Raw genomic sequence first — 22,629 nt, forward strand, 5'->3', positions numbered from 1 at the left:
TTTTAAAAGGTTGAAAGGTATAATCAGCTCTGCTGGCATTCTCCCTCTCACAAGAAGGAGGACTACAGATTACAGCGATATGTGGACATCGACCTGAGACAGAACCTCAGCCTTGGACAATTGTATTCAGTGCTTTAAGTGGGGTGAGAAATCGAGCTGGGAGTGACCGGAAGTGTCTCCCGCCACAACAATAAAAAAGAAAAGTTGTCGGGATACTTTTGACAAACCAGTGCCTGCAGTGTACTGTGCTATTTCATAGGTGCACACTTTCTTTTGTTTTATACAATAGACCTACTTGACACATAAAGCCCATTATGGGCTTTTTCTGTAAGGCAGTCTATTAATGAAACAAATGAAATCTGCCACCTAAGTGATAGCACAGTGCAATGTCACACTGGCTAGTCACCGGCAGTGCGCGCACGCATGGAAAGGAAATAAAAATGCTTGTCAGGGATGTCTGGGTTTGTATGAGCCCCGGCTCGATTGAGGTTTTGGGAAACTTCCGGGGCTCTGGCCCGGCTAGCCCTGGCCAACTTTAAGCCCTGCTTGTATTACACTATATTTTGACTTTTAAAATTGCAAGCTGTTCACATGCTTTATTTGCTTGTGCTCAAACAGTTTTGGAGAAACTTGGAATTGCAGGAGGTAGGGATGATACAACCACCCCCCTTTTTAATTTGCGCATTTAAGTAACTTTTGGTCTCACCCTAAGTTACTAGGGGAATCCAGACGTGGGCCCCTTGCTCACTACTCTTAGAGAGACACAGCTCCTCCCTACTGATGAGGTCCAACCAGACCGAAACACGTGTCTGGGGATGCTGTTGGTACTCTGTGAAAGATAGATGAGCTAAAGACTCTGGGTAAGTCTCTAGTAACCAGGACTAATGTCTGGCAGAGGGACTCCCAGGACCCCCCTTGTTAATTATGATACAACCACACCCCTTTCCAAAGCTATTTAGGCCTCCCTCAACCAGGGACGTCATTTCACCAAAATGCCAGGGGTAGCGGAAGTGACATCACATGACCCTTGACCTCTGATGATATCACAGGAAGTGATGTCATTTGACCCCGCCCTGAAGTGAAATCACGGGAAGTGATGGAACATAACCTTTCACCCCTTGACAAAACAGGAAATAGCATCACATAGCATTGTTTCTAAATACACTACAAAAAATGGTTACGATATCACTGTAAAGTGATATACATTTCATACAAGAAGGGATCACCGAATATATCGTTAATATCAGCGCGTATAGGCCCATTTGCCAAATTACTGTGAATACAAGCAGACGCCCAAGGCCAAATGATAATGATGTGTTATTATATAGCACTTATGCTTAAGCACTTCATATAGACAAATATATGTACAATATCACCCAACCTGTGTTGCTACTCAGTTATCAACCTCAGCAGGATAAAAGGCTGAGTTGACCTTGCCGGGAGCCAAACCTGCAACCTGCAGATGACACCCACATTGCAGCAACAAGCTCTCAACCCACTGAGCTATCTTGATGGATATACCTATTAGAAAACCAGCCACTCCAGAAACAAAGAGCCACATTCTGATGGCCCAAAGAGCCACATGCTGCTGGCCACAGCACAGGAGTCTCAATTAAAAAAAATAATTCAAAAATAATTTATATATAAGCCCTCCGGGTAGATCCATAGTAACACTATGTGGGGCTCTGCTGGAAAACACCTCAAGATTTATTGATGAGACACCAGTAGCTTTTGTGACTACTTTGCCTTCTTATGTAAAAGATACTAAACATTTTTTGAGCCGAATAGAAGGAATACCATGGGAAGCCACTTATCTACTTACAACATTAGACGTAGTCTCTCTCTATACGTCAATAAAACATTCAGATGGCCTCAAGGCATGTGAATATTTTTTGCATACTAGATCCATGAATTACCTCCAACATGGGCGTATGAATATCGAGATGATCCCACTTTGCTTGACCATTAATTGCTTTCTTTTTAATAAGCAGTTTTTTGTACAACTCCAAGGAACTGCAATGGGCACTACTTTTGCCCCTCTATATGCTAACTTGACTATGGGCTGGTGGGAGAAGTTTGTGGTCTGGCATCCCAGAAACAGTCAATATACATCTAAAATTGCCTTATGGCTCTGGTATATTGATGATTTGTTTGTTATCTGGGAAGGCACGAGCTTGGAATGGTTAGACTTTGTTAAGATACTCAATGCTAACAAACTAAATTTGAAATTCACTCAGAGCCACAGCAAGACTGCTATTGTCTTCCTGGATATTCTTGTTACAGTGCCTCAAGGCGACCTAACCACCAGTCTGTAGAGGAAGCCGACCAGCAATAATATTCCACTCCACAATAAGAGTAATCATCCCACGGCCCTGAAGTGGAGCATCCCATATGGAGAATTCATTCACATTCGTAGAAACTGTTCGAAGATTGATACCTTTTATAGCAAATGCGCCCTTATGGCCCAAAAGTTTAAACATCTGGGATATCCTAAAAGAATACTTGAGAGAGCCTATTTGAAAGCCACAAAGATCGATCTCTATTATTGGTAGCAGACACCCTCAAACCTACAACCACAGATATGGGGGAGGCACGTCTTATTCTGACCTATGGGAGTGGGGCACAGAATATACGCCAGGTCATGCATAGACATTGGCATATTCTCAAATTTAAGTGAAATTCTGGGAGACGGGGTAAATATTACATTTCATAGATCTTCTGCTTTGAAAGACACTTTAGTGCCAACCTTTATGAGCCCTACAAACAATTTATTGTCAAGTAATTGGATGAACACTAAAGGTTTTCAAAAATGTTTAAATGCAAAACCTGTACCTATGCTGTCAATACCACTGGTTATTTACATCCTGTTTTGGGCAAGAACATTAAGATCGTGTCAAGGATCACATGTGAAACTGAGTTTGTGGTCTATGTGTTAAATTGCCTGTGCGAAAAGTGGTATGTGGATAGCACCATAAGAAAACAGAAGCTGAGACTGCTGCAACACATCAGGGCAATTAAAAATGTGGACCCAACCTATCTGATGGCTCTCCATTTTAAGACCAAACATGGAGGCAAACTAGAGGGTTTCTCTTTCTTCTGAATTCATACAATACCGAAATCACAAAGAGGAGGATATCGAGAGCTTCTGTTAAGGCAATTAGAGACTATATCAATTTTGGACCTGGAGACCAAAAGACCTAGGGGTCACAACCTTCATGAGGAACTGTATACATTTTTGGGCACTTGAATATCTTTTGTCCATTTCTCCTCTGAATTATGTGAACATGACTGTAACCAACATTATACTATATCATCGAATCACTTAATTGAGTGCCACTGCTCTGCTCTAATGTCTATATCTTCCTGTGTTTATCATCATTATCATCAGGTTTTATCAGTCTCTGAATTTTGCATTTATATATATATATATATATATATATATATACACACTTTTGTTGTTGGTTGTTGCTTATGGTATCATGAGGGATACTTTGATTATTTTTAGCATGAACTTTGTTTTTAGCTTAGGTTTTAAGGTGGACACACTTTTCATACGTTTCTATAATATAGAGCCTTTTGGACTTTCAACCTTCTTCCCCCTTCTCCTGTTAGAGAGGATGACAAGTTATACATATTTTTTTATTTTTTTTTATTTTTAATGCAGTATAAAGACTGCATTTTTTTGGGATATTTTTCCATGAATAGCATGTATCTCATATGGTCCATAAGGATATGTTGGACGCTGACAATCAAAGGGCATCAGCACTAGACACTTTATTGTAGCAACATTGATATGCACGATGCACTTTATATGAGCAATCTTTATATGCACTGTGCACTTTAAAATTATCCTAAAGCATTCCATGCATGCATCCTGTGTCCTGAGAGCTCTATCTCTAGAGGATTATATTGCCTCCAGTACACCCATGTAAAATTATGGCATTCTTATTACAGTTTGACAGTATGGGTATTAATTAGGATTTCTAATAGGACACAAAATATGTAGTCCTTTATTACAGCTATGCATGCATGTACACAAAGCACTACACATTTTATTGTTATTGCTTTTAGGATTTCTTGCTGTTTATGCACTATGCACTTTATTGTTACTGTTTACAGTGATGATTGCTGCTAGCCATTTTTTGCACAACAATGCTGCTTTGCTATTTTGCACTGCTCATATCCTCTTTCCTTTATAGACAATCTTATTATGTATTCTGTCATCCTCCCATTCAGGAAATGGTGTATTGTGAGATTATCCAGTCTTCCCCATACCATATTGAGGAACAGCACCCTGTCCATCATGCATTACTTATGCACCCGTATGTGTCTAACTCTGTTTGAGGCAGGACACAGAGGTGTGGTGTTTTTGCCTAAGCGGCTCTCTTTGCTCAGTTAATCACATTGCCCATTGCGGTTTTATGCACACAGCAATAGAGGTCGTGTTTAATAGGCAGCACACAGTTATTTGTACCTGGGTTCACATATTACTGTTTTTACCCGGCACATGTGCTTACATTTTGGGCATTAAAGAATACAGGGGCAGCTTTTTCCTCTATTTTGGTGCGAGACAGGCTGGCAATACTAAACAACTTTATGATATTTATTGAGTGTTGAGACTAATTATGCCCATTTGTTGTATTTACTGTAGGCGGACGTGTGATGTTTAAACATGGCCGCCTCTGTAAACTTAAAAACGTGATGTTGTTGAGTAAAGGGCACTCTATGCATTACCATAGAGTAGTGAAGGCTTAAAAGAAAGTCCATCATCAGTTTTCACCTTACAAAAGTGATCAAGCGGTTAGTATACCACGTAACGCGTTGTATTCATCCAGGTAACGTTTTTCTCTTTGCATATGCAATAATAAAGGAATTTGTGTGCTACCTGGACATGCTGTGATGTTCCCTTATTGCTGAGTGGACATTATTTCTGATTGGCTGCCCTCAGGAGTGCATTCCACCAGACTTGCCTTTTTCTTGAAAGGATTTTCTCTTTTTTACATATATATATATATATATATATATATATATATATATATATATATATATATATATATATATATATATATATATATATATATATATATATATATATAAAAAAAAATGAAAAAAACTTTGTTAATGGGACATTATGGTTAAGTTGCACTAATAAAAACCTTTGAAATTCACTGAAAAAAACTTTGTTAAAAAGGATGTTATGGTTTCAAGTAAAATCGAAAAACCCCAGAAATTCGCCAGTTATGGTAAGCTAAACAACCATAACTCACGCCACCACCGTGCGCTGCTAAGACTAAAACCCAGATAAAGATGACATCACAAATGTCATTGATGACATTACATGTGAAATACATTTTGATGAAAAGTCCCTACAAGGAGTTGTGTGTATATTGTTGGTAACAAGATGTCAGGGGTGATCGGGAGACCTATCATGAACTACTTAATCTATTAAAGAATGTACTCATCTAATATCATTGTATTGGAGTGTTGTCGTTAATAGAGAAACCTAATCATATATAAACAAAGGTAATGACTGCAGCATGCACCATAGAAGTACACTATTTATAATCTTGTAATTTTGGATAGTACAATAATGAATGCTACCTTATCAGAGTTTTGGGTAATGTTAAAGATGTAATAACTAGCTAACAATTAAAGACTTACAGCACTTGTGCTGGTACATACAATACATATGAAGAACCACAATGCATACAAATCAGGGGACCATACACAGAAACTAAAGTAAGGAAGAAAGTAACTGCATTCTCAGAAAATGTTAATGACATTAAAGTTTATCTTCATGTATACAAAATGAATTGTGTGTTTGAGGCCTGCTCATTTCCCCATGAATGCGCACCATGAGCTGAGACCAAACCCTAAGGAATGTACTTAAAGAACATATGACAAGGTTAACATCTAGATATATAGCACCTTTTCAATTTTATTATTCTGACTGCCAGTGAACAAAACCACCTGGCCTATATATGTCAATAAACAAAAACAAGTGGCCCAGATATGTGATGTCATCAGTGATGTTGCTGGGTGTTAGTCTTAGCAGTGCACAGTGGTGGCGCGAGTTATGGTTGTTTAGCTTACCATACCTGGCGAATTTCTGGGGTTTTTCGATTTTACTTGAAACCATAACTTCCCTTTAACAACGTTTTTTCATTGAATTTCATAGGTTTTTATTAGTACAACTTAACCATAACGTCCCTTTCAGGAAGTTTTTTCATTAAATTTCATGGGTTTTTACCCATACATGCTATTTTCCTACAATTTACTAATATCATACTTACCCAATATAGCAATATTTATGTCCCATTTACAAAGTATCACCTTAAAACTCTGTCATTTCCCACCTTCTGGAATCATTTTTAACACTTCTATGCACTTTTTGCAACTAATTCAACTAGTTTTGCATCCGTAGCCGTCTACGAACATCTGACTTCATAGCAGTCCTTCCAGGCAGTGCCACATGACCATATGCTAGCGCGCGGCATGATGACGTATCCGAAAACCCGTCTGCACTTCACAATAGGATCTGTTCTTCGCGGACAGTTCGGAACTGCATTTTCTACTGATCTAGGAACTTTCAACTTCAAAATTTCCCTTGCACAGCTCCAACACTTATTCCTACACATCCATTAACAATCTAGAACACAGTACATACTTGTAGCAAAACTGCCATTTATCTTAAAATGGCATCACCTAATGCCATCGCTCCTCCCCAAGAGCCACCACCACTGCTGTAATCAAGGAGCATGAGAAACACTGCCCCCTCCCTGAGAAATAACACACGAACAACATTTTCCCTTGTCCACCTACCCCTCCATATTAGTGTTTGGTTCCTCTTCCCTCATTTCCCTCCCCACCTTTCGTTCTCAGCTCTACTGCCAAAAACAAATACATCCAAAAACAACAAAAGACATATTCCTTTAGGAACCACCTTTCACAGTTAAAAAATAGAACTAAAAAAAATGTATAGACTCCATCTACTTTATATTTCTCAGTAAAGTACATAGACTCAATAAGATTTTCCAACATTTCTATTTGCATTTTGTGTTATGCTAATGGGAATATTGTGGTGTTCATCATCCGTTCCAGGGACTGGAATGGTGTAAACTGGCCCAGCAGCCCAAGTTATCAGCCCAAGCGAAGCGAGGATGGATAACGAGGTCTCTGGACCATTATCCCCCCATTCCAGCCTCTGAAATGGGGGATCGAGGCCATTAGCACCGTAGGTTCCCAAAGCAGGAACCCTGGGGTGCTAAAAAAGAGGATTTTTCTTCCTACTTACGGCATCCCGGTGTAGGAAGGAAAATCCTTTTCCAAGATGGCCACCATGGAAAGGGAAGGCGAGGGTTCCATACAGGGCCCCTCTTCGCTTTCTATGGCAGCCTGCAGATGGCAAAAAGAGAACCCTATGACCATATTACCACAAGCATATTTGTCTTCCCTTTCAGATCTATCCTAATTTCGAATCACTTTACCACAAAGCCAGTCCCAGGTGGACATGGCCACTTTCATCCTATGTTTTGTCCCTTGTGGTCATGGCAAGTAGCCAGATTGTCCGGATCATGACCAGGACAATGTTGCCACTGCCCATGGCCACAGGCTACCCCTCAGTCATTAAAGGTATAGCGCTATTTTTTGTAGCTGCATTATGACACTTGTCAAATAATAAAACACTGGCACATTTGCAAAACCATGCTTGTCGGTCCTCGCCAATGCTCCTTACGCAAGTTTGCTGGAAATCCACACATGTTTTATTTTTTCAAAAGTGTCAAATGCATGCACATACAATCGTCATATAACCTAGCCCCCACTTCACTCCATTCAGACTTTACGAAAACATCTATATCTAGATCTATAATCGTTTTGCAAACCTTTGTGTAGATTTTTCAAATGGCACCACATTTATAAGCCTTTACAATATTTTGGGTCCCCCCCTCTAATTTTGCTACCTCTTGACAGAATCCCACCAAACTTTGCACTCAGAATCAGGTCATAAATATACATGCAAGATTTCATGCAGTTCCATTAAGTGGTGCCAAAGTTATAAGCCATCCAAGAACTGCATTTCACCAACCCTGTAATGCTGAAGTGTTGGCGAACTTTTCAGGACTGTCTGCGAACATCCAAACTGTTTGTGGCAAAAAAAAAAGTTTTTTTGCTTCTTGCAGCCATATCCCATCCCATCCTCATCACCCCTCACCTCCCAAGAGATTATTTGATGAGTTTAACAAGTGCAATGTTGTGTTTGTTAATATGTTTTTACCGCAATGTCTGAGGACACCGGCCGCTGTCCGAGAATCCAAGATGGCGGACGTTTCCAAAAATGGACACACTTCACGCTCTTCACCATCCAATCCGCGAACACGTTGCATGTCAGCGGACATGACGCAAGCCGATTAACCAATCGGTGTCCTGTCCACGGAGCGAACAGGGAAGTGTGTCCGTGGACCGGACATAGATACCACTAATTTTTTGTCACCTACTTTTTGGTTGTTTAAAAAAAATACTGGACGGACTTTCACCAAATTTACAAAAGCATGCTTTCGGGACCAAGCTGCTGCTCCTGCCGCAAATTTGGTGAAAATCCATCCAGCGGTTTGTGCTGTAGCCATGAGCAACGTTTTTTCCCCATTCAGTCTATGGGAAAAAAAGAAATTTTGGGACCCCCTCCTATAACTTTGCCCCCCCTGGACCAAACCTCACCAAACTTTGCAAAAAAATTCAGAGTGGGCAATACACTTTCTTTGCAAAGTTTGGTGTGGACCTTAATCACTTGGTATGAGATAGGAGGGAGTTTTGATAACGATATCTAATGGTACTAGTTTTTGGAAATTATATAAACATATATGATACAAATATTTATTTGGAGTAAATATTTCAGTATTAGAGTGAGACTCTGGCTGCGTAGCTTTGTTGCTAAGCAACTGAAGCTCCTTGTACTGATCGACATCCGCCGGTAGGCGGAAACGCCGGCCACACGACGAAGGCCTAGACAAAGGCCCTGTTTGCCCCTGTTCGCTCACGTAAGCATATAACAACCCTACTGTGGACTTATGCCTACGTCGAACCCAGACCTTTCCGCATCATCGGTGCAAAGACAAACACTAACATGTGTGAGTAATTCCAACAATGTCACTGTTCACATTCTGACCTGACATGTTCGCGTTACACAAATGCTCTTACGCAGCTTGTATTCTCTACCCTGTCTCACGGCTCCTGACCTAGCCAGTTCTGCAGTCAAATACACACAGCAAATAACAAATGCCTTATTCTGACCTGACCTTTAAATGTGATTGCATAATGAACCCATCACATGCGTGTCATGTTGAAGCAGCCTAGTTAGCCTTGCCACCTATTGCGATTCTCAAAGCTGCGTTGCTCATTGAAATTGCCTATCCTAGCATTGCCACCTATTGCTAGATAGTTGCATTTGACCAACTGCTAATTGAACCCTGCATTAGCCTGTTACCTACCTGTTGCTGGATAGTTGCACTTAGCCTGTGTGCCCAACCACTAATTGTTGCTGCATTAGCCTGTTACTCACCTGCTCCTGGATTACTGCATATGTGGTTATCTGGGTTAGAGTAGCATCATACGTATTGTAATAACATTCAAACTGTATGTAACAATCCCTCAACCGATCTAGCCTACATGGTAATAGTGCCCGACCTGAACGGAGCCAATCTCACCCATATAATGCTGGTACTCCTGATCACAATCATGTTCCCTTTCTGCATAATATCCCACTCCACACCGTACACAAGAGGACACTTCATTAATATTGATGAAGGCTTAGCTAGATTAGGATGTCAACGGCACTACCCTATCCCTTGCCCCACCCCATTCCTCCCCTCACTTCCTCCATTCCCCACACAAATTGCACCCCCCAACAATACGTCCTCCAACATCAAGAATGCAGTTATCTTAGACAGCCCGAGCCTCACTCGCAACCTCACCACACACCTCCAACCTAACAAAACCAACAATAAGACAACACCCATCTTGGGTATTGACAGACTCAATAGACATATGACTAGAACTAAAACCCACTACCGAGGCACCTTATCTACCACAACCCCCAACACCCCCAACAAACCAGATACCACCCTTAACAACTGCCAACACACAAGCCACCCCAACACACCTATCAAACACCAAACTAAGACCAAAACCATTAATCTCACCCCTGACCCAGGCAACACACTGTCTCTTGCCCCCACCTCTACTCTTAAAGGCGCACTCATCAACGCTCGCTCACTTGGAGCCCATGCAATAGAAATCCATGACCTTATTTTAGACCAACAACTTGATATGCTGGTAGTCACCGAAACCTGGCTACACCCAGCTGCAAGCCCCCTACCAGCTCTTGCCATCCCCCCAGGCTTTAGCATCCTCAGAACAGACAGGACTAACCCTCAAGGAGGCGGAGTCGCTATATAGCTAGATCCAACTTGCAAATCAGAGACTGCCCAATGGAATAAATACAGGGATACAAACTCCTACTAGTAAAGTATACATCCAACCCCAAAACCACCACCAATCTACTGGTAGTGTATAGATCACCCAAATAAAAAACACCCACCCCGACCTGGGCATCCCTCTACTATTAACTCCCATCATCAAGCCCAAAACTGAATATATAATCCTCGGTGACATCAACCCAGGATACAGTGATCCCCTAGATCTTGACACACTAGCCTTTCACACAGCTATGTCAGAAATGAACTTCGCACAGTTGATAAATGAACCGACCCACTCCAAAGGAAGAACCCTGGACTGGCTCCTCACGCTCAACTCTCAAGTATCGATCGACTCTATCATCCCTGTTAAGTGGTCAGACCATTTTGTAATCAACTTTACTATAAATAATACTAGCACATACCACACCATTCCCAAAAAAACAGACACCTTTGAAACCAGAAACATTAAAAAGCTTTCACCAGACAACCTCTCCCCTGTTCTGAGTGCAGCACTAGCCAACACGATACGAGACACCAACAACCCTGCCTACCTAGCAGAACAATACCAACAAAGCCTCACCCATACCATTGATCTACTTGCTCCCATTACCACCAAAACTCGAAGACTTGATAAACGATCTTGCTTCTGGTTTAATGAGGAACTAGTGTCCCTGAGACGCATAAAAAGATTGTTCGAACACCTCCACAAGAAAAACAACACCCCGGAATCAGCATTAGCCTTTCATGAAACCAATAAAAAATAGAAATCAGCGATAATCACCCTAAAAGCCAATGCCTTTAACCTTCGTATTACTAATGCGTCCTCAGACAGCAAAGAACTGTTCACCATCCTTAGAGAGCTTGAAAACTCTTGTCAAAAAACAGCACCCACTAACACCAGTAAAGACTGGTGCACCACCATACAAGACACCCTATCATCCAAAATCCTGCTACTATAAAACAAAATCGATAGTAAAAAAACACTCCTAGCAGATAAAACCCCACCCACCATCGCAGTGACCGCAACGAACACGACTGTTGGCCCTCCATTTCAATTCACACAAGTTTCTCACAAAGAAGTGCTAGACATCATAGCTAAACTCAAAGCCTCTAACTGTAAAGAAGATCAATTTCCTTCCCACCTAGTTAAACTCTGCACCCGCACTCTAACGCCTATCATCACCAAATTTGTTAATGCTTCATTCCTCACTAACACAGTCCCCACAAAACATTCAAAAAGCTTGGGTGACACCCCTTCTAAAAAAACAACCATGGATCCAACTATACCTACCAACTACTGACCTATTACAACTGTCCCATTTCTCCTCAAAATAATCGATAAAATAGCCTACTCCCAAATACAAAACCATCTGGAACATTACCAACTACTAGGGGACCGACAGTCAGGTTTCTGCGCCAACGATAGCACAGAGACAGCCCTTCTTGATTTAAAGATCCAAAATGGATGCCAGCAGAGAAGCAGGTACACCCTGCTTATTAATCCTTCTGGATCTCTCAGCGGCCTTCGACTTGGTCGACCATGATAAACTGTGCAACACACTAGCTAACAACTTCCACCTAGCTAAGAATGCTACTGACTGGATCAAATCATTCTTAGCAGATAGGACTTCTAGAGTATCCATTGGCAAACAATCAGCCGACCCTATGCCTGTCCCCGCAGGCGTCCCGCAAGGTTCCTGCCTATCCCCCACACTGTACACTGCCTATACCAAATTGCTCTTCGCAATCCTGGATGCCATGGGTGTCATCTACACCAACTTTGCTGATGACACCCAGATCCTCATCCCACTAATAGGTAACTACGAAAAAGACTCACTGTTGGTCAACCAAATCTACTCTCTCATACAAAACTGGATGGATAATAACAGCCTCTGTCTCAATGATGACAAAACAGAGCTACTCATATTGGGCTCATTCACCAAAATCGATGCCCTCGAACATGGCTACAAATCTTTCATCATCGATGGCCCCACAATCCCTGCACTCAAACAAGTTAAGACTCTTGGTGTCTACTTAGATGCTACCTTAACTATGTATAAACAAGTAAACACACTAGCCTCTTCCACGTCCTACACCTCCAAACTCATCGCCCTTAGTTGCAAATTCCTCTCAGCCGACAACTGTGTCACACTAGCCAGAGCTCTCATACTCTCTAAGCTAAACTATTGTAACATCTTCTTCCTTGGCATTTCCAAATCCCATATAGACAAACTTCAACGTATGCAGAACATAGCCCTTAGAGCTGCAATAGGCATCAAAAAATCTGAACTTATCTCCAATATGAGAAGAGACCACCACTGGCTCCCTATCCAAGCCAGGATCCTATTCAAAACCCTGAGCATCACACATAAATGTATAGCTAATAAAGCACCCAAGTACCTCAACAATACAGTCATGAAGAAACCCCAGACCAGACTTCTCAGATCCAACAATAACGCATACCTCGAATTCCCAAGATACAAAAGAGAGAAAGCGGGGGGTAGCAGCTTCAAAGTCCCATCCCCTAGACACTGGACCTCACTACCCTCTAACATCATGAATGAACCATCCTTCCCACAATTCAAAAAAGCCTTGAAAACTTGGTTATTCAACCCCATTCCAGCCCCTGAAATGGGGGATCAAGGTCATTAGCACCCTAGGTTCCCAAAGCGGGAACCCGGGGTGCTAAAAAAGAGGATTTTTCTTAACTGAACCCAGAGCATGAAATGCTCTGACTAGACCATTACCTCCAATTGTATACAATTGTCTGTTACACTACCTTTATTTATGTTTCTCTGTTTTATTATTAAGATTGTTTTATCCACTGTCTGTAACTACACCGTGATACCCCCGGGTCTGGGCGTATAACAAATGTAATAAATACATAAAATAAATACAATCATTACAGCATGCATACACATGTGGGGCACCTACTTTCGCATGGCTCATTTTGCATTGTTTTTTACTGTGCTCCTATGTTGCTCTTTTCTATGGAATTTTCGCAAATTTCATTGCATTGCATTAATGGACCTCACCATCTTCCGAGCCCATCCCCATCTGACCAAGCATACATCTACTTCTGGTATGATTTTAAATGTTGCCTTCACTTTTTCTTATTTCATTTGTTATGTATATCACTATACGGGCCCTTACATGAATATGATGGACATTATGTTTTGTTCAACAACATGTTTTTGGCATACGACTATATGTTATTGCAAATGTTGTTTCTAATGCCTAACAGCCTTGAGGACGACCAATTGGGTCACAACACGTGTCGGCTGATCTAAGAATAATAAATTACAATATTCAAAAAAAGACTTGTTTTGAGGCTACATTCATCTGATATTTGATATCATTTATCATCATATTGGACTTGAAATTGTTATCTGGTAGAGTGCAGGTCACCCTCCCAAACTTTGTCATAATTTGTTAAACGAATACAAACTTTGTGGGAGGTTGTTTGGGACCTTGGGCAACCTGCAGCCAACCCTAGGCAATAAATTGCACTATACCGCATACGTTGATAGTGGAGACAAGCGTGTAACCAAATAGATTGTTCCCAGAACCACCCCACTTTTTTTTGCTACTTCCTCTACTATGTACAAGCGCTGTGATGCCTTTGGCTATGGGCGCTACACAAATAAATAAATACATTAGCATATACTTAGACACAGAAAGCTATCCATAGCCAATTCTAAACCACATACTACTGCTTCCTGCAGAGAGGACCCGCTCCCTGTGGTGGCAGACAAAAGCAGTGCATTGAAAAAAAAAATCCAATGACATTTTGGGAGTGATTTCTTTTCAAGGCTATTGTAAATCAGATGTCTGTATGTGAGAAGCTACCTTTTAGTGCGGGGACTGTGGAGAAGGCCGTGTTTGTGATAGAACTGGCAGAGTCTTGATTCATACGAATTCAGAACTGCATCCTAAAATGTAGACATGGATCAATACAATGTGTGGCTTATTTCGACACGTTTGAGTTGTAGATTGTTTGCACAGAGCATAACAAAGAAGTGGCCTGGCATGTCTTTCCAACACTGGAAGAATTTGAACTTAGGTGCAGCTAAGACTAATGTTTCCATTTTTTTCAGATCGACATCGACTGTGAAGAAGAAGAGTTCAAGATGTATGTTGATAACAAACTATACTTAACATACAAACCTCGCACAGGACCTTTAAGAAGCATCAAGTATTTAACGGTCATGGGCGCTACAACTGTCATGGTTGTATGTGCTCCAAAGTAGAAGGAAAAAGCATTGCGATACGTATCGTGAAAGTTGAAACAACATTGTTTAAATATTGTCCTTCAAAACTTTGTTGATAAAAACGCCTTTCTAACGGAAAACGAGAATCATGAGAAAGAAGTACTTCATAAACGACACGTTTGCTCAATAAACATGTGTGCATCTGTACAAATGGCAGAATTGTGTTGTGTTTCTTTCAATTGACAGTTCTATACATTGGTGACTCTACATTAATATGTGCACAGCTAGCACAGCAGTGAAACATTCTCTATCCATTTTAGTCATCATCATCATCATCATCGGGTATATCCGGATAATGAAATCCCCTAAACTACAAAAATACAAAGTACATGAAATAAAAAATGCTCTACAAAAGAAAAAAAAACATATATGGAAAAAACTACCCAATACAGAGTAATTCATGCCTGTACAATTTGCGAACAGCAGACAGGGTAACAGTTATTAAATGATATCATCTTAAAGGCCATACACTTAAAGACGAAGCGCAGGATCAATCTTTGGCAACTCAAGAATCATGCTACACGAGCTTGTTGATCTACATAAAGCCAAGTAGTCTTTAGTGTGATGAGGGGCTCATTTTCATGAGAGCCATAACCCTAAGGAGTAAAAGCCTTGCCTAAGGCTGTTACTCCCTATTGCCATAGTACGCCGCCCTTTACACTTGCACCCCGCAGTGCAAATGACCAAAATCTGCCGGCAGAGAACCGCTTATGTTAAAGTGTAAACATAACGACTCCCCGCTGTAAAATTAGACTTTTCTTTTTTCTTTTTTTATTTTATTGTTTGAGCTGATGAAAAAACTTTACAATTTTAAAACTTACATTTTATTAGACTTTTCATGAACATGAACTCCAGAGTGTTTTAGCCACCAAGTCCTCCTTTTTGTTTGATACAGCAAAACAGAAGAAAATGTGCTTTATCTTCTGTACAGGTAAGACACAATTGACATACAGATTGAGTTGACTGACCCCAACGTACAGTGAAGGTTGCTACAGGTCAAATACCCAATCGAAACTTTTTTTAAAAATGGCGTACAGTCGCAAGGTGTACCACTGCAAAATCAGCATACAATATACATGACAGTGGCTGTAAACAGGAGCAATGCAATATAGGTACAATAGACATGCAGTGCTGCTCGAACACACGCGACCTGAGACCAGAATTCAAAGTACAAACCAATGAGCAGGTAACAAAAATAAGTGGGGCAGTATTCCACGTACATGGGCAACGATCAAAGCTGAGGGAGTGCGCTAGTAGTGTGTCTTGTTAGTAGGTCGTTTTTAAAGTAATCCCCAAGGTCCTTGGGTTTGTATGTACATGGCATTATGGATACATACAGTTCCTGAGTATCGTTCGCCTACATAACATCAGAAAGGCAACTGTCGAATGATAGAAGCAGTCTATGGATCCAGTTCTTAAGTATACAGCATTTTGCTAGTAGGCAACACAGGTTGATGAATCTATGCTGAGGAAGAAGTAACGCAAGGAGCAAGCCAAACAAACACAACTGAGGAGTAGGTTCCAGCTTCGCCCCTACTATTGTTGAGAGAGTGTCACAGATTCACCTACAGAAGGAAAGTAATGTAGGGTAAGACCAGAGCATGTATATGCAGCATTGCACCAAACACAGCAACCACTATTACTTGTATCAATGTGTTCCATTCTTGCCGGTGTATAGTGCAGCCGATATAGCACCTTTAATTGTAAAATACAGAATTGAAAATTGAGCGAGACAGTGCCGTCCACGCGCACACGGTGCACCAGCTTTCATCTGTAATGTCCACACCTAGATTGGTTCCCCATTTCACACAGAGAGAGCACAGGGTTGCTGGTATAGCTTCCTGCAATAAAGTGTAAAAGGTGGATACTATGTTTCGGCAGCCGTGTGAATGGATGATATAGGTGAGTACAGGGTCCTCTGTCGGCTCAGTGGGAAAGTTAGGCCATTTTCCCTGAACGCTGCCTGCATTCTGCAATAGTGCAATCTGAATATCAGTGTGAGAGTTCAGCAGTGCCTAACGTGTGCCCCATCAGTGTAAAACTCCCCTAACACGTTGGAACATTCATCCTGCCAATTAACTTGTGTAGCTCTGTCCATAGTAGGAGGGTTACTAGGCCATAGTGGTTGTTGCTTACTCTACGGTGCAGCGGAACCGGTCAGCAAGTTTATTTTCCTCCGTGCAAATAAGGTGGTCTTGAGCAGGTCAAATTTACTGGAGTCAGTGTAAATGTGCATGCGGAGAAGAGTGCAGATATTACAATCGCCTGCTGCCGCACGCTCGACTTTCACGTGGGGAGGTGTGGCATGGGCCAGAATGAGGATGATGCATAGTGTGCTTAAGCTGCGATCCAATAGAATTCCAGGTCAGGAGGCTTAAATCTCCGCCAGATTATGGTTTGGGGAAGTGGCTCCACTTTTTCCTCACAACGCTGGAGTGCCAACGGATCTCAGATAAAGTGTTCTGTAAATCACAAAGGTATCCATCACCAGGCCAAATGGGGATGTTTTGGAATAAGTAGAGCAACTTGGGCAGTATTAAGGCTAATCGCAGGGCACCAGACAGAGGCATATGCTTCCATTTATTCCATTTGTCAGTTAGCCGTTCATTGTATGACTTGTAATTATACAGGAGTAGTGAACGGTGGGCTCTACCCATCCGTTCACCGTGACCACCTTAGTATAATCAGCTAGGCTGAGGGGGTCATGACATCTCTGAGAGGGAATATTTTTATTTATTTATTTTTTATTGAATTAGCTGATATAAATCAACTTTACAATATATAAAACAATCATTTTAAAATATACAGACAACTCAAATTCTAATACAGTATCAGTAAGGCAAAAAGTAACCTTCTATATTATAAAATAAATTAAAGAAAAAAAAAGAAAAATATAACACATTAATAAAACTAACATTGAATGATGATCCATAAAACTCTGATTAATTCAAATTAAAATGCATCCGTCAATTAAAGTTCATATAGAAACCTAATAGCTCTGGGTCTGATGTGAGTAAGAAAACCGGAGTGGATTATCTGCCAAAGAAACTCAGGTGAGACCAATGGATATGCTTCTGTTGCTGTTTTGAAATGTTTGTTACGCTGATCCGTCAGCATGATACATTTAACTAATAGATGTCACAGTGTCTCTTTCTGATCCGGTTGCTGACAAAAACTGCAAAAGTTCTCTGATTGGTTAATTATTTTTTGTCGCGCTTGAACTTCCTTGGTGGGCCATAAATTGAATCTCAATCTAATGCAATCCCTTATGTGTGCCTGAGAGGGTGATTTCAGTACATATTGCTCTGAGTTACTGTATTTTGTTTTATTGCGAATGGGTGTTCTTGAAAGCCTCTATATGAATCACATTTAGCTCTGGTAGCCGTCCAGTCCCTTCTAGGAGAGCCATGAGAGAAACATCAGCCAGAGCCAAAGCGTGTCTGACAAGCCATTTTGATATGAATGCGTCTTTAGAAGAAAACACATTGTTCAACAACACTTCTTGAACCGACTTGGCTTGGAGAGCTAAAATACACTTCCTAAATAGGGCACTAGTTGCCACAGATAACGAGCATAAAGGGAAATCAGTCCAAGCTCATTTAGCATCCACAGGACCGGGGTACATGTATGGAGGTGTAAAACCAGTAAAGCCCCTCCCCATTCCAAGATAACTTTTGCTTCAGAAGCATACAGAAGAATCGGAGTGACCTTCTGCAAAACATACGCGATGGCAGGAGCAAAAGTAAATTTGCCATATTTGGCTTGGACGATCCTGGTTTGATGCATTGAGGTTGTTGTTTTGGCTTTTAAGATCTGCTTATGATTTTCTGCCTCCCCCCCCACTTGAAATGGTTGTGCGCATGTATGCATATCGTTGGACACATTCCAATTGAACACCCTTCAATGACCAAGTTTGTTTTTTTTATTCCCAAGCTTCCTTGGTACATTGCACTGCATAACCTTAGTCTTAGCCAAGTTTATGGTCAAAAGGTTTTCATCAACATAGGTTGCTAAATCGTCCAATGCTCGCTGTATGAGTTTTTTAAACAAGAGCTGTCGCAATACCGAATCTAAGCAGCTCTTAGATCTACAAAGACCATGTATAGGGGTTGCTTAAGGATGGCGTGATGTGACATAATAAATGATAATGTTAATAGATTCACACCGTGCCCATTCCAGGAATAAATCCAGTCTGGAATGGATCTCATTGATGAAATGCTGAGGTCTTATTATTAAAATCTCTGAAAATGAATTTGGATAATAGTTTTCCTAGATCATCACGGAGGGTGATCGGCCTATAATTGCTAGCGCAAGACCGATCGCCCCTCTTGAAAATGGGCACTATCAACGAAGTTCTCCATGATTGTGTAATGGTGTTCTTTCTTATTATTTGGAAAAAAATGTTGTACAGAATTCTGGTCCATAGAAGGGGGTGTTGCTTAAGTTATTTAAGCCATCTGGGCCGGGGCCATGCAAATTATTCAACTGGTGATATAGAACAGGATATCTTCCTCAAGAATTTGCAGGTCACTACAATCTGAGCGCTCATTGGTTGATTGATCTATGTTGGGAACGGGGCAAGCATACAAGGGTGTGTAATGTTCTACCCAGTCGTTCTCATTTACGCCATTTAATTGTGCTGGATTGAGCCATACAGTTAGCAACATTTATTAATGCCCATATTTGTGCTGGATTCTTTTTTGCGATGCTTTGCAGTATCACTTCTCCATCGGCTTGGAGCATTTGCACTTTATGTGAGCATCGCCAGTTTTTGTATTTACAGTTAAGCGCAGAGATTACTTTTCGCTTATCCATAATTGACGGCATTACAATTTCCTTGCGCTGTGTATGCAGTAAGGTTTTTTTGCCTGCCCTTGTGTATCAAATTCATGACTTTGTTTAGCATGTGTGCATTTTACATTTTTAGTTTGATACAAGTGCAAGAATGTTGTATAGGAAGAATTTACTACATACCTTCAATGTTGGTGTTAAAAGAAGTAAGGGCATGTGTGTTCCAGGGAAAACGGGTTCTTGCATTATTTTTTTAAAATATATTTTAAAATATATTTTATTATTTTCGAATACAAACGGAGAACTTATAACCGTCCCCCAACTACACCCTCCCTCCCCCGCCTCCCTCCCCGGAAGATCTTCTCATTGTCTCTGTTGTTCCTGGGAATGTCTATGTTCTGAGAATGTCTGATATTCTGATATTTTGTGGGCACCATTGCTCCATGTAGTCTGATTGCAGGTAGTCCAGAACCTCTCCCCATTTCTTTGTGAAGGTTTCTTTTGAGCCCTGTGTTAGGGAGAATTATCTGTAAAGGCTAATTTCCCAAACCTAGAGTCTCTCAGCAGCTTTGCTGGATTTTTGGGGTTTATTTTTTCTCCTGCTAAGAGTGAGACTCTTTTACTCCCACTCTTAGACATGATTTGAGGTGTTCCTTTGTCTTTCCATGTGTTTTATGGGCCATGGGGTCTTTTACTACATAGGGTCTCGTGTGTTTTTGATGTGGGTTACACAGCACCCTCCGTGCCGTAACCCAGGGGTGTCGTAGCGACCCCCCAACATAGACTCCATACCCTGGGACTGACTACTATCTCCCAGGGAATGTAAAGTCACCATAGGCTTTACTAGTCCCAAATTATGAACAGAAACCAGTACAAACCATCGTATTGTGGACGTACTGGTCGGGGCAATTCGATTGTCCCAGGGTCTGTTGTTCGAGGGGGCACGTCTCCGTCCCACCTGATCGAGTTTTGGCTGGTGGCAGTGAATACTACTTTTTATATTCGACCGCGAATATATCTCTATGGGATTTTCCCATTGTTCGAGGCTACCAACTTTAATTATTTAATTCTTATAGCCTCGAACATACTGCCGGTTTATTTATTTAATATTAATTCGCTGGTTGGTATTTTTTGCCAGAACTCGATTCTAAAATGACGTTTGTGTTCTCTTCTGTGACTCCAACGCAAGTCGAGCCCTTTGTTCCACTTTTTGGTGGGCTTCTCCACAGAAGCCTCCAAAAGGGGTGCCACTCTGTCTGGGTACCACAGGGGGTGTCGGAGGGGGTTTAGGCACCCTGGACTGAGTTACCTTGGTAACTCAAGTCTCACTCTTGTGTGATTGGCCCAAGTGGTGAGTCGGCCGGCTCACCACTTAGCATGTTTGAGTGACAGCTAGGCTGAGTGCATGGGGGTGTGCTGCATAAAAGCAGGGGTTTGGGGACTGGAACTTCAGAAGTCGCCACAGGACCTAAGAATCCGAGGAGGGAGAAGCTGAGCTGACCTGCAACGATGACACCACCGGTGGAGCCCTGCTGAACCGTCTCACCACTTTTCCCGACGACAGAGGAGATCTCCAGTAAGGAGAGTCTTCTTCTTTTGACTGGTGGGGATAACCAGTTTTGCCTTCTTTTCACCTTCCTGGAGCATCTTGTGGCCGCCTTGCCCATGCCAAGCACCCCGGCAACCGGAATACCTCGGTTTACCACTACCGCGAAGAGAAGGGTAGTACCTTTTAACCGAAGAACTCTGCGGCTGGTTTCTTCCCTGGCAGTGCAACGACCTTCATCTTTCCTTCACAGCGAGACCTCTTCTTCCTCTGGATGAAACACCAACTTGCACCTGCTGCCAGGAACAACTGCCCCAGCTGGAGCTTCCTTCACACTTAAGGTACTGTGTCCCGCCTGGTGTCCCTTGCGACAGATCGTTCGGAGTGACAGTAAAGCCTCGACTTTCTAATCTGGGCTAGCCTGGGACAACCTAGCTAACTTTTCCTGACTTTAATTTCATCCTTTTTGTGCGAACTATCTACAAGACTCTTTGGGTATAACCCCACTGTGTGAACCTGGACCCCTTCTGTTTGCTCTCTTCAAGAGCGGGCCTTGCAATTGACTTCCTTGCTCTCCAGTAGAACTCTGCCTATCCTGCCTTACTGTGGTTCTTTTTAAAATTATTGAAACTTGTGTGCTTCCTTAACTCTTCCTTTTTCCCTCCCTTTCTTTACAACTTATTAGAGTGTCATCTTATGTTAAGCGCTCACCTCTGTCTGAAAATAAGTGGTGTTTCTCACTAAGACTTGTCTAATAAGTGAATAGGGTTGTATATGTATGATAGTGACTGTGTGCTGAATTTACTTACCTCGTTTTTGCTAGTGTAAATCACAAGTGTGTTTTTAAATAAATAATTATATACTTTTACACCAAAGCTCTGGTCAGTGTTTGCTTGTGCTACTGTATCTCTGTACCTATTGTGTATACTCTGCATACTGCCTAATTCTTCTTGAGGGAAGTGTGACTGCTCAGCCACAGCTACCAAGTAAATCTGTGTGGTACAGACTGCTACCAAGTGGGTTTACTGCCAAACACCTGTAGTCTTAAATCTTTTGCAGTGGTCCCTAAGGGAACTGCACAGGTTTCTGCCTAACACCCTGTATGGAGTGTGTGAGGTTTTCCATGGTCAATTGTGACCATACCTTCTGTAGCCATGCAAACAGCAGTGGTGGTTCTTCTTTCTTACAGTTTTGGGCTATCGTCGCCCATGCAGCTATGAGTAGGCCCATGAAGCTTCTCCATTGTGATTTCTTGAGTTTCTTGGCCGCCTTTTCTTTCATTCTGCATAGCCATACTCTTTCCCCTAGTTGTTCCACATCTGGAAAGATCGTTGTCATTTCCGTCTTTACTTCTGACCAGAAGCTTTTGATCCCCAAGCAGTCCCACCAGATGTTCTTCCACGTGCCCACCTCTATGCAGCCTCTCCAGTTCGGAGGTACATGGAGTGTAGCCTCTCCGGCGTATAGTGCCGTTGGGTTAAGATTTTTAGCCACATTTCCCTTTTTTGTACTAATCAAGTCATTTTTGGAATGTTATTCCACAGATCCA

The 22,629-nt window shown here is 41.6% G+C and overlaps 1 protein-coding gene across 1 annotated transcript in view; it reads left to right on the forward strand.

The window, feature by feature from the left end:
• Positions 1–14,902, forward strand: part of LOC138527288 (galectin-3-like) — a 119,846-nt gene extending 104,944 nt beyond the window's left edge. The window contains exon 6 of the mRNA XM_069638371.1: positions 14,570–14,902. Coding sequence (XP_069494472.1) covers positions 14,570–14,722 — 153 coding nt within the window. The 3' untranslated portion in view covers positions 14,723–14,902. The remainder of the gene's footprint in view (positions 1–14,569) is intronic.
• Positions 14,903–22,629: the final 7,727 nt, after the last annotated feature.

This window comes from Ambystoma mexicanum, chromosome 14 (genome assembly GCF_040938575.1).
Source record: "Ambystoma mexicanum isolate Mex_15411 chromosome 14, UKY_AmexF1_1, whole genome shotgun sequence".
Taxonomy (NCBI): domain Eukaryota; kingdom Metazoa; phylum Chordata; class Amphibia; order Caudata; family Ambystomatidae; genus Ambystoma; species Ambystoma mexicanum.